The 12,611-nt window shown below is 47.2% G+C and overlaps 1 protein-coding gene across 3 annotated transcripts in view; it reads right to left on the bottom strand.

Moving 5' to 3' along the window:
• Positions 1-12,020, bottom strand: part of MAP2K4 (mitogen-activated protein kinase kinase 4) — a 52,645-nt gene extending 40,625 nt beyond the window's left edge. Inside the window, exons 1-3 of one of the 3 annotated variants that reach the window (XM_075579622.1) lie at positions 11,868-12,020; positions 6,941-6,985; positions 2,291-2,323 (exon numbers count right to left, since the gene is read on the bottom strand). In XM_075579622.1, coding sequence (XP_075435737.1) covers positions 2,291-2,323; positions 6,941-6,985; positions 11,868-11,973 — 184 coding nt within the window. In that variant the 5' untranslated portion in view covers positions 11,974-12,020. The remainder of the gene's footprint in view (positions 1-2,290; positions 2,324-6,940; positions 6,986-11,867) is intronic. The other 2 variants (XM_075579623.1, XM_075579624.1) reach the window with 2 other exon arrangements.
• Positions 12,021-12,611: the final 591 nt, after the last annotated feature.

Genomic DNA, 12,611 nt, shown 5'->3' with positions numbered 1-12,611 from the left:
CAGCTCCGGAAACCCCAGCTCCATACCTAGTCACAAAAAGGGGACGAAATAAACCGAGAGGCGAAGGCAATTTAGCGGGTAAAATGCAGCAATGCAAAACAACTTAATCAGCGTCATTTACTTAATTGCCCCTCAAAGTAATGGTCTTATTGCCACCGTGTTGGGAACACTGGATTCAAGCAGATAAACTAGTTCTGGATGAGTAATGATGGCTTCATAATGACACTAAACAAAACAGGAACAAAGCCAACTACTTTAATGACAAACACTCATCACCCAGAGACATTAGATGGAGACTGTAAAACCTCCCAAAGTGTCCGTCTGCCGTGAAAGGTGTATACGGTCAAATAAAAATTGTACAGCAAATAAAAATACCACTTATGAGCACACTCACGTCTCAGACAAGTCACAAACGTAAAATTGGACATACCGATTCGTGTCATAACCGATTAAATAGGCCACGGTTTGGCTCACTTTCTTCCTAGGCTGGAAAGCCACACGTAGGATACATTATCTAAAGGTAACACAGGAGGGAGAGGGAGGAGGGGCACGGATCCGTTTACTGGACCAACAAGCAGTTGACATGTTACAAGCTTTCCCACCTCTCAGGGCCTTCATCATATGGTCTGCGTTTCTGCCCAACCTGATGAAGATCCCCGAGAGGTGGGAAAGCTTGTAACATGTTATCTACTTGTTGGTCCAGTAAAAGGTATCACACCCCCTCCTCCCTGCATGGAAGAGAGAACTAACCCGGCTCCCCACCCCGCTTTGCTGATCTAAATGGTGTCATGTTGATGAGGCACAAAGTCCAAATATTAGAGAGCATCGTTAATGCGAAGTAATACACAACGTTCATATTCCTTGTGCAGCAGAGCACCCCCTTTTTCTTGCCGGGATGGGAAGTAGGGGACCCCACTAGCGCTGCACCACGTTAATTTCAGCTCAGGGGAGCTCACGAGATACTTACCGCCCCTTAGTCTCCCATGCCACGGGAGTCAAAATGAAGCAACAGGTGACATCGCAGCTATCAGCTCATGTGACGTGGGAGACGTAAGCCGCCATTTTATTTCCCCCGAGGTGGCTGAAACAGCGCACCTTTACCAGTGGGTCCACAGAGCTGAAAACAGCACGGGTCACATTCTGGTTCCCACCCTGGCAAACAAAAACAAAAGTGTGGGGCAGGCGGGACTGCCGCTTTAAAAGGTGCGGTCCCTCCTAGGACCACAACTATCCAGAGGTGGCGAGCGGTTTAAGGGATTAAACCTTCCTGAGCAACACACCCAGCTATGTAAGAATTGTGAGGGGTAGATTTCCTCCAACTATTCCCTTCATTCTGTGTTGAATGTGAGCGTGCACAGGCAAAGCCCCCTCATCCTCCCTAACTGGCCCTCTGATAAAGAGAGGCGGTCAATGAGTGAGCCACCTGTGCTGAAGCAGGGATATCCTGAAAACCCGACCTGTTGGTTTCCCATGAGGACGGGGAGTTGGCCTCCCCTGGGTTAGAAGAACCACTAGACTCATCTGAGGCACAGGGACATATCAGGATAACACGAGTACCGAGATTTACTAAACGGTGATAACCCTACAACATCTAGGTGGAGGGGACATCATTTTTGTGGGCAGAATATTTTCTTACGGCCATTAACCCACGCGATATAAATTCTCCAAACCTCATTGTTTCACCCAAACCACTGCACGAAAACGCCCTCTTCTGTCCAAAGCCCCTTTAAAATGATTTCATTACACCCAAGCTATTTTAATATTCTTTAATTATTTACAAGGGGCGAAGCTAAAGTACGGTCATTTCTCATACATATTTATATGTTATAACATCTGTGCACCACTTCCGTTTTAAATAATTTAATATAGCCCCATGTTTGAGATTTATTCAAGGGGACAGGCATTTGGTAAGATTTGCATGAGAGAGTTGAAAAATAGAATTATAATTGGAAGCTTTTCTAAAGCAGCAATCCACATTTTCTATCTTTGTATCTACATTTCTGACCCCGAACTATGCTTAAGAGTTTAAATGGCTGACAGGAAGCTGTTGGCGAGACAATTAATAAGAGAAACCCAGCAGGATGCCCATTGGCTCACAGAAACAGGAGCCCAGCAGCCATCTTTGAAGACCGCTAAAGACCTTTGCAATATTAACATCTTTTGGGAATTTGTGAAAAGCAGGATTGCTACTTTAAAAAACATGTTTCTTGGAATAAGAGTGGATACATTCCCAATACCAAGACTGATGTAAAAGTGGCTAGCAGAAGACTAGTAATAAATCTGATCTTACTTTGTGCATTTTCACCGAAGTTTATCTGAAGGCCTAAAGTAGAAAACACAAGTTCATTCAAAGTAATACACTCGGACACACGGACACGTATTTTAACGTTTTCTTATATAGGCACACTGTCAAGTCTCGCCCCCACTTAAAAAGACTCTGGCCTCCATTTTTGGATCCGCATTATTACAAACCTCAACTGACTACCAGTCACCCAGAGATGTAATTGCATTGATCGGAGGGAAGGTTGTTACACCTTTTAATAGACCAAATATAGATCCAAATTGTAGTACTCCCGGAGAACTGTAGATTCATTGGAGGTTGCGATACCGTTTAGTGGGCAAGCCTGATGGGAAGGCGATGCCGGCAGGACACAGGAAGGGGGTCCCAGAGCCGAAATCAACACAATTTATCTCCGGAGACCCCCCTGCTTCATACCCAGCACGATACACTCAATCCCAAGAGGCAACGCTTCAATAACAAACACACCGCATCCTCTCCAACTGTACTGTGCAGGTACTCCCCCCGTTCATGTTGTGTACCCAATAACACCCGCAGTACATATAGCACAGCTATAAGATCTGTTTGTGCCCGTGTGTGAGCAGGGGAGAGCGCCCCTGCCTGCCTACTATTGGCTGAAACTTGGAACGTTTCGCTTCATTACGGCAGCTTGAAGAGGAATCATTAATCTGGTAAATTAACCTTTAATCTGGCGATGAGGTCACATCTATTTCAGAGTGATAAAATGATCTTTGCATGTAATAATTTGTGCCGCGGCCCCATGCTTGCAAGCGCCGGTATCCCACATTGACAGAGGAACTATAGACCATTGAACCTCTATATTGTCCACATGTGCCCAGAGTTGGAGGGTGTGAAAACAGTGGGTACAAAAGTGAAACATGTCGTGGTAGTCATGTATCTTATTTTACATACATAAAATAGTTTAACCCAGGGACTGGTTGCTACAGTAAAAGCATTAACCACGATTCGTTATGCTGTGAAGACATCCTCCCATGTCGTACAAGATTTGGGCTCCTTTCTAATCAATGCTGCCAATATGTTCTCCAGCTCGGGGAAAGCAGCTACATAGCATAGACTGGAACCATTGATGGAGAAGTTGGCTTCTCCAACAAGGAGAAAATGGCTGCACTACGCCAGGTGGTGGCCTTCTGCAGTTAAGCTCCTTAACTCCCCATGACGTGGCTAGCACGTTACGAGGGGTGGCCCTCCCGGACCCCTTCGTGTGGTCACTGTACGGCATGGGCTTTTGCTGGTTTTCTAAGGGGAATGGGTCCCGTGCAGCGCTGACCCAGATCTGATGGGAATAGGAGACTTCTATTCCGTTCGTGTCAGCCGTCAGGTCGTGGTCACGCGACTGCTCCTCTGTGTCGGAGGGTCTGTGGCTGTCTGGTTAAAGCAGCAGTCGCACCCACCTTTGGACAAAAATCGGGTCTCCTGGAACTGATCCGCACCATTTCTAGCACCGGGATCCCATTTCCAGGGACATTAAGCTTTATATGTGCCGGAAAAAAGATCAAAGATGGCTGCTAGGGTGGTCTAGTAGGAAGCTACTAGGGTGGTCCAATAGGAAGCTGCTATGTCACGTTCTGATGACATTGAGGCTTGGATAGCAGCCATAAAGAGGAGAACCCAACGCGCCGTGCACAGCGGAGGCGTGGATGAGTCAGAGCCAGCCGGTTCTTGGTCAGATAAGAACAAGAATATGGTACTCTCAAAATGGAGACTCACTGGGATTCTGCGAGACTCCTGCTCAAAGTCTCAAAAGGTATGGCAGCCGTGGCTGATTTATGAAACTCTCAACACACAGGGACACCCACCCATGAATCAGTCCAATATCCTCCAGTGAGGCCCTCTCCGTTTTCCAGGTTAGCCGGGGGGACAGTCAACCCAAAAATGTAAGATAAAAAGGGGGTATGAACAGAATTGATGTTGAAGGATATATACCGGTTGATATATATGTAAATCTACTTTTGCCAGTGGTCATGTACTCTGTATTTTTTCTATGTGAAGTGTTCTCGCCAGGAATGTTGCACCATTCCTTCTCCCCCCCACCCCCCCTTTTTGATTTCTGTATCCCCTCCCCTCCTCCACCCAACTGTTGGAAAACTTAATAAAAACTTACGTGAGAAAAGAAAGGAGAAATCTAATTTCTCAAAGATTATTAATAGAAGGGATTTATGGGGGATAGATCTTGCCAAACTAACCGCATTAGTTTCTTTGAGGAGGTAAGTAGGTATTTAGACCAGGGTAATGCAGTTCATGTGGCCTACTTAGATTTTGCAAAGGCTTTTGATACGGTTTCACACGAGAGGTTGGTGCACAAAATAAAAGGAAATGGGAGTCGGTAAAAATATTTGCACCTGGTTTCAAAACTGAAGAATAGACAGCAGAGGTTTGTAATACATGGAACCTTTCCACATTGGGTTAAATTTGTAAGTGGAGTACCTCGAGGATCGGTACTGTTACCCCCAGGGCCGGTGCAAGGGTATTCGACACCCTAGGTGAACATTCATTTTTAAATGCTCCATTTGGTTGATATAAGCGTTTGACATTAAAATGTCCGGGAGGTTAAAATGGAGCTCTCACCAATGGAGTCTATAGGTTACCATGGGGACCTCAGACACAATTAAGTAAATCATGTTTTTTTAAGACAAAAAAAAAGTTATTTTTTCTAACAATTGATGCTCAGGGGTAATAGTATAGGAGTTAATCTCTGACAGGTTTCTGGGGTAACTGCTGCTTTAAACCTAATATACCTAAATGCCCTTCATTAACTCTGATGCAAAGTGGGACAGCAGCTTCACCAACGCAATCAATCCACTTTACATCAAATTATTATTATTATTACGTTAGGAGCGTGCTCCAAACACACAAGTCCGGTATTAAGAAGAAATATCACTACGTTATGTACCAAAAGAAAAGAAAAAAAACACACCACGTTACTGATTCTGCAGTTCTAGAAAAATACATTTCAGTCTCACATTGCACAGGGAAATGGAACGAAAGTGTGTGAGTGTATTCTTATTAACTGCTCAAAATATAAGCCTAGATGAACATAACTCGGCCTAATACAGGACTGGCCAGCTGAAAATATACATATATACACAGGTCAAAAAAGCCGGCACCAAAATGGTACAATAAATGTGTCTTTACTAGCTCCACGCATTGGGAAGCCGAAACGCGGAGCAAAGACATTATTTGCACTATTTGGTGTGCCTGCTTTTTTTTTTTTTACCCTGCTACATAGTACAGTTTAGTTCGTTAGCAGAAGCCCCCGCTCCAATCTTCTACCAACTATTTTTATTCAAAGCTACAATGCTGTAGTGGTTAAACTGAGCCCTGTTATATAAGGAGGAGGCTACACAGAGCCCTGTTATATAAGGAGGAGGCTACACTGAGCCCTGTTATATAAGGAGGAGGCTACACTGAGCCCTGTTATATAAGGAGGTTAATGTCGACATAAGGATGCAGCCCTTTACGTCAGTACTCGGTAGAAGCCCCCTTTGCAGTGTATTATTGCCATGAGTCTTTTTGGACCAGTCTCTGCTCGCTTTGCACAGTCGCATGGAGACATTTTTGTCCATTCTTCCTCGGAAAAATTGATCCAGTTCTGATAAGTTTGTTGGGGGTCGTCGATGGACGGCAATCTTCAAGTCGCGTCATAAATGTTCCATTGGATTCAAGTCCGGACGGTGAGTGGGCCACTCAAGAACGTTAATTCTCTTCTTATTCAACCCCTCCAGTGTGGCTTTATGCTTCGGGCCATTGTTGACTCAAACAGGTTTTCCTCAAGGATTCACCTGTACTTGGCACATCCATTCTCCCTTCTATCCTGACGCGCTTCCCAGTCCCTGCGGAGAAGCGTCCCCAGAACATGATGTTACCCCCACCGTGCGTGACACTGAATGGAGGTGCAAAGTACAGGTGAATCCATGGAGGAAATCCGGTTTGAGTTCAGCCAAGACTGACACTGGGAGGAAATTCACATTTCAGCAGGACAATGACCCGAAGCCACCGCGGAGTGATTGAACATGGAGAATTAATGTTCAAGAATTAATGTTCTAGAGTGGCCCAGTCAAAGTCCTGACTTGAATCCAATGGAACATTTATGGCGAGACTTGAAGATTGCCGTCTATCGATGATCCCCAACAAACATTTTCCCCACTCACCCGGAAACTAGACTCCGACGACTTCCGCTAACGACAGCCTGTCTCCTCCCCTCAGCCGCCGGCTAGGCCTTAGACCCCAGCTCAACAGGTAGTGCGGGGTGTGTGTCCCCTCAAAAGTAATGTGTTTGACTAATGTATCCTGCCCGAGCTTACGTATTGATTTAAAACTTGGTCCCCAAATGCAAAGCCAACATAGAAGCTTCAGACAACTCAAAGTATGGAGAGATGCATGCTGGGTATTACACAAAGAGAGAGGAAAAAGTCTGTGACATCACCACAGGGGTGAAGAAATTAAAATGGCGGTGGGTCAGACATATTACAAGAGGAAATAACCATCGTTGGACAAAGATGGTACTCATCTGCACTCCAAGGGATAGCAAAAGACCAAGACGACGACCAAAAGCAAGATGGCAGGAGGAAATCAGAAAATGGGATGAGCAACGTGGAGAAGAAGAGGCTGTAACCGCCGTACCTGAAAGATTGCCGAGGCCTTCATCCAGCAGTTGATCGACAAGGGCTGGAGATGAGATAGATATAGATAGAAACATATACACACACGCACGCACAAAATACACACACTGATACCCCCTACCTATTCATTATTTAATATTATAGATACTTAAATCAGTTGTCGCTGTGCGAGAAAAATTCTATGCATTTGTGAGGTATGGATGCCACGGTTATGATTTCACGTGGTCCCACATTTCTCTGCATAGACAGGTTGTCCCACGGTTATCACAATCGGATATGCTATTCTCACGAACACATTTTCTGCTTATGCTGTCTGCAGGGATGTTTACCTTGCTCTCATCGTGTAGCTTTTATTCTAACGTTTACACTGCCGGACCCAACAGCCGCGCTCCATTTCCAACAGGCCTGGAGTCACGAGCCCGACTATGCAAAAGAAAACAAGCCAGATCTGGACGATACAGTATGTTAAATCGGGTTCGGAACGTTCCAGAAACGTCATTAATGCTAAATAGGGAATATACATTGTAACTCGGCACTGATCAGCGCGACTTTGGAATCATTACCACATTCTTTCTGCACTTTGCCAAACTTTGCCACTGCTGCTTTAATACTTCGACTACCAGAACGGCCACATTGTAATAACCATGGGAAAAAATGTCCAGAGAGGGAAAGTCAGGAAATCCGTGTGTAATCCCCCCCTTTACCAAGACTTCCCCAAATCAACTTGGTCCTAAACAAATCCTCCGAAAGGGAAGACCATTTTATGCACTTCCCCAATTAATTTTCCCAACATATCAAAACCTTCTGTTTATCGCTAAAAGAAGTCTTGGGAAAAAATAAATAAAATACATGTATACACAATGCTGAATCATACACAAGTTGTAGTTTTAAGGGTTGCCTCTGTATCAGGGAGACCCCAATTCACACTTCCTCTCCCAGAATCCTTTGCTCTGCTGTGACTGGTATCTGCCATATTGTTGTACCCCAGGAATTCGGGATGTTCAGACTGAAGGAGATTATATGGGGCCTGCAGGAATGTGGATGGACGCCTTTTACAGAGATGAAGAAGTCATAAACGTGCAATCCCAGACATAAAATAAAATGTGATTAATTCCATCAATATGACCTTATCTCAGGGATGGCCCACTCCAATCCTCAAGGGCCACCAACAGGTCAGGTTTTCAGGATATCCCTGCTTCAGCACGGGTGGCTCAGCCTTCAACTTAGACATCTGTGCTTTTGCAGAGACTGATTGAGCCCCCTGTGCTGAAGCAGGGATATCCTTAACACCTGAGCTGTTGGTGGCCCTTGAGGACTCAGAGCCCACCCCTGCCATAGGCCCTAAAAACGGTAGATTATACATTAGAGAATATAAAGTCCTGATAAAAACATAATATTGTGACTGCCTTCCCCATTACAACCCCATAAATGAGCAGAATAACCCTACTGAAGGATTGTCCTATTGATTAACACTGTGGGATAGCGGGCAGCAGAGAGCGGCTAACACTACAGGCAGATAACAGTGACAGCTACGCCAGGCCCAGATAAGAACAGGTCCTTTATATGTGCCCAGTTATATATTAGCAGTGACGAGGTTATCAGTTTTTATATAATGTATATGTACGTGTGAAACACAGACATCATATCACGTGTACACACACACTATTATACGAGTGTATGTATATATGTACATGTATACATGCACACAATTATAGATGCATGTATGTATACAGACAATTATGCGTGTGCATATATCTATCCACACACCCACTTTTTTATATCACTATATATAGCTCTACATGGAATTCAGTTGTTATTCGCTGACCCATAGAGCTTACAGTCTAAGTGCAAGATCAAAACTTACCAAACCTCAATCAAAAAGTGCGACACAGTTATAGTGTGTGTGTGTGTGTGTGTGTGTGTGTGTGTGTGTGTGTGTGTGTGTGTATATATATATACACACACACATCTAGGTTTATATATATTCTATAATATGCACGGGCATTTATATGAAGGGATAATTCATTAAAAATAATTGAATGTACATACTTGTGTGTCAAACCACACGCACACACACACAGATGCCCCTGGTAACACACACACACACACACACCTGGTAACACACACACACACACACGCCCCTGGTAACACACACACACAGATGCCCCTGGTAACACACACACACAGATGCCCCTGGTAACACACACACACAGATGCCCCTGGTAACACACACACACAGATGCCCCTGGTAACACACACACACAGATGCCCCTGGTAACACACACACAAAGATGCCCCTGGTAACACACACACACAGATGCCCCTGGTAACACACACACAGATGCCCCTGGTAACACACACACACAGATGCCCCTGGTAACACACACACACACAGATGCCCCTGGTAACACACACACACACACACAGATGCCCCTGGTAACACACACACACACAGATGCCCCTGGTAACACACACACACACAGATGCCCCTGGTAACACACACACACACAGATGCCCCTGGTAACACACACACACAGATGCCCCTGGTAACACACACACACAGATGCCCCTGGTAACACACACACACAGATGCCCCTGGTAACACACACACACAGATGCCCCTGGTAACACACACACACACACACATGCCCCTGGTAACACACACACGCCCCTGGTAACACACACACGCCCCTGGTAACACACACACGCCCCTGGTAACACACACACACACACAGATGCCCCTGGTAACACACACACACACACACACACACAGATGCCCCTGGTCTCACACACACACACACCCCTGGTAACACACACACGTGCCCCTGGTAACACACACACACAGATGCCCCTGGTAACACACACACACACACACACAGATGCCCCTGGTAACACACACACACACAGATGCCCCTGGTAACACACACACACACACACACACACACACACAGATGCCCCTGGTAACACACACACACACACACACACACACACAGATGCCCCTGGTAACACACACACACACACACACAGATGCCCCTGGTAACACACACACACACACACACACACACACACACACACACACAGATGCCCCTGGTAACACACACACACACACACACACACACACAGATGCCCCTGGTAACACACACACACACACACACACAGATGCCCCTGGTAACACACACACACACACACACACGCGCCCCTGGTAACACACACACAGATGCCCCTGGTAACACACACACACACACACACACACACACACATGCCCCTGGTAAAACACACATACCCCTGGTAAAACATACACACACACACACACACACACACACACACCCCTGGTAAAACACACACACACACACACACACACACCCCTGGTAAAACACACACACACACACACACCCCTGGTAAAACACACACACACACACACACACACACACACACACACACACACCCCTGGTAAAACACACAAACACACACACAGATGTCCCTGGTAAAACACACACACACACACACACACACACACACACACACACACACACACACACACAGATGCCCCTGGTAAAACACACACACACACACACACACACGCCCCTGGTAAAACACACACACACACACACACACACACACACACACACACACACACACACACACACACACACACATGCCCCTGGTAAAACACACACACACACACACACCCCCCTGGTAAAACACACACACACACACACACACACACACACACACACACACACACACACCTGGTAAAACACACACACACACACACCCCTGGTAAAACACACACAGATGTCCCTGGTAAAACACACACATACACACACACACACACACACACACACCCTGGTAAAACACACACACACACACCCCTGGTAAAACACACACAGATGTCCCTGGTAAAACACACACACACACACACACACACACACACACACACACCCCTGGTAAAACACACACACACACAGATGCCCCTGGTAAAACACACACACACACCCCTGGTAAAACACACACACACACACACCCCTGGTAAAACACACAAACACACACAGATGTCCCTGGTAAAACACACACACACAGATGTCCCTGGTAAAACACACACACACACACATGCCCCTGGTAAAACACACACACACACACATGCCCCTGGTAAAACACACACACACACACACACACACACACACACACACACACACACACACACACACACACACACACACACACACATATATGCCCCTGGTAAAACACACACACACACACACACACACACACACACACATGCCCCTGGTAAAACACACACACACACACACACACACACACACACACACACACACACACACACACACACACACACACACACACACACACACCTGGTAAAACACACACACACACACACACACACCTGGTAAAACACACACACACACACCCCTGGTAAAACACACACAGATGTCCCTGGTAAAACACACACACACACACACACACACACACACACACACACACACACACACACACACACACACACACACACACACACACGCCCCTGGTAAAACACACACACACACCCCTGGTAAAACACACACACACACACACACACACACACACACACACACACACACACACACACACACACACAGATGCCCCTGGTAAAACACACACACACACACACACACACACGCACACACACACGCCCCTGGTAAAACACACACACACACAGATGCCCCTGGTAAAACACACACACACACACACACACACACACACACACACACACACACACACACACACACACACACACACACACACACACACACAGATGCCCCTGGTAAAACACACACACACACACACGGAGCTGAGAGGCCTAGTGTGTGAGTGTGTGAGAGTGTGTGAGTATGAGTGAGTACGGTAGTACGGGAGTATGAGAGTATCCTTACCCTGCATGCTGCTGCCCGCGCTGTGCTGGTGCTGCTGCCCCTGCCCTCCTGCCCCCCCCGTGTTATTATTACTCGCGGTGCTGCTACTCGGGCTGGGAGCCGCCATTACTGTTACTGTGAGATCCCGAGTCAGGCTGCAATGCACCAACCCTCCCCCTACTGTCCCTCCCCCCTACTCACTCCTCCCTCCCCCTACTGTCCCTCCCCCCTACTCACTCCTCCCTCTCCTCCCCCCCTACTGTCCCTCCTCCCTCTCTCTCCCCCCTACTCACTCCTCCCTCCCCCTACTGTCCCTCCCCCCTACTCACTCCTCCCTCTCCCTACTGTCCCTCCCCCCTACTCACTCCTCCCTCTCTCCCCCCTACTGTCCCTCCTCCCTCCCCCTACTCACTCCTCCCTCCCCCTACTGTCCCTCCCCCTACTCCTCCCTCTCCCTACTGTCCCTCCCCCCTACTCACTCCTCCCTCTACTCCCCCCCTACTGTCCCTCCTCCCTCTCCCTCCCCCCTACTCACTCCTCCCTCCCCCTACTGTCCCTCCCCCCTACTCACTCCTCCCTCTACTCCCCCCCTACTGTCCCTCCTCCCTCTCCCTCCCCCCTACTCACTCCTCCCTCCCCCTACTGTCCTCCCCCCTACTCACTCCTCCCTCTCCCTACTGTCCCTCTCCCTACTCACTCCCCCCTCTCCCTACTGTCCCTCCCCCTACTCACTCCTCCCTCTCCTCCCCCCCTACTGTCCCTCCT

The sequence above is a fragment of the Ascaphus truei genome, chromosome 22 (genome assembly GCF_040206685.1).
Source record: "Ascaphus truei isolate aAscTru1 chromosome 22, aAscTru1.hap1, whole genome shotgun sequence".
Taxonomy (NCBI): domain Eukaryota; kingdom Metazoa; phylum Chordata; class Amphibia; order Anura; family Ascaphidae; genus Ascaphus; species Ascaphus truei.
This window is presented reverse-complemented; position numbering and strand designations above follow the sequence as displayed.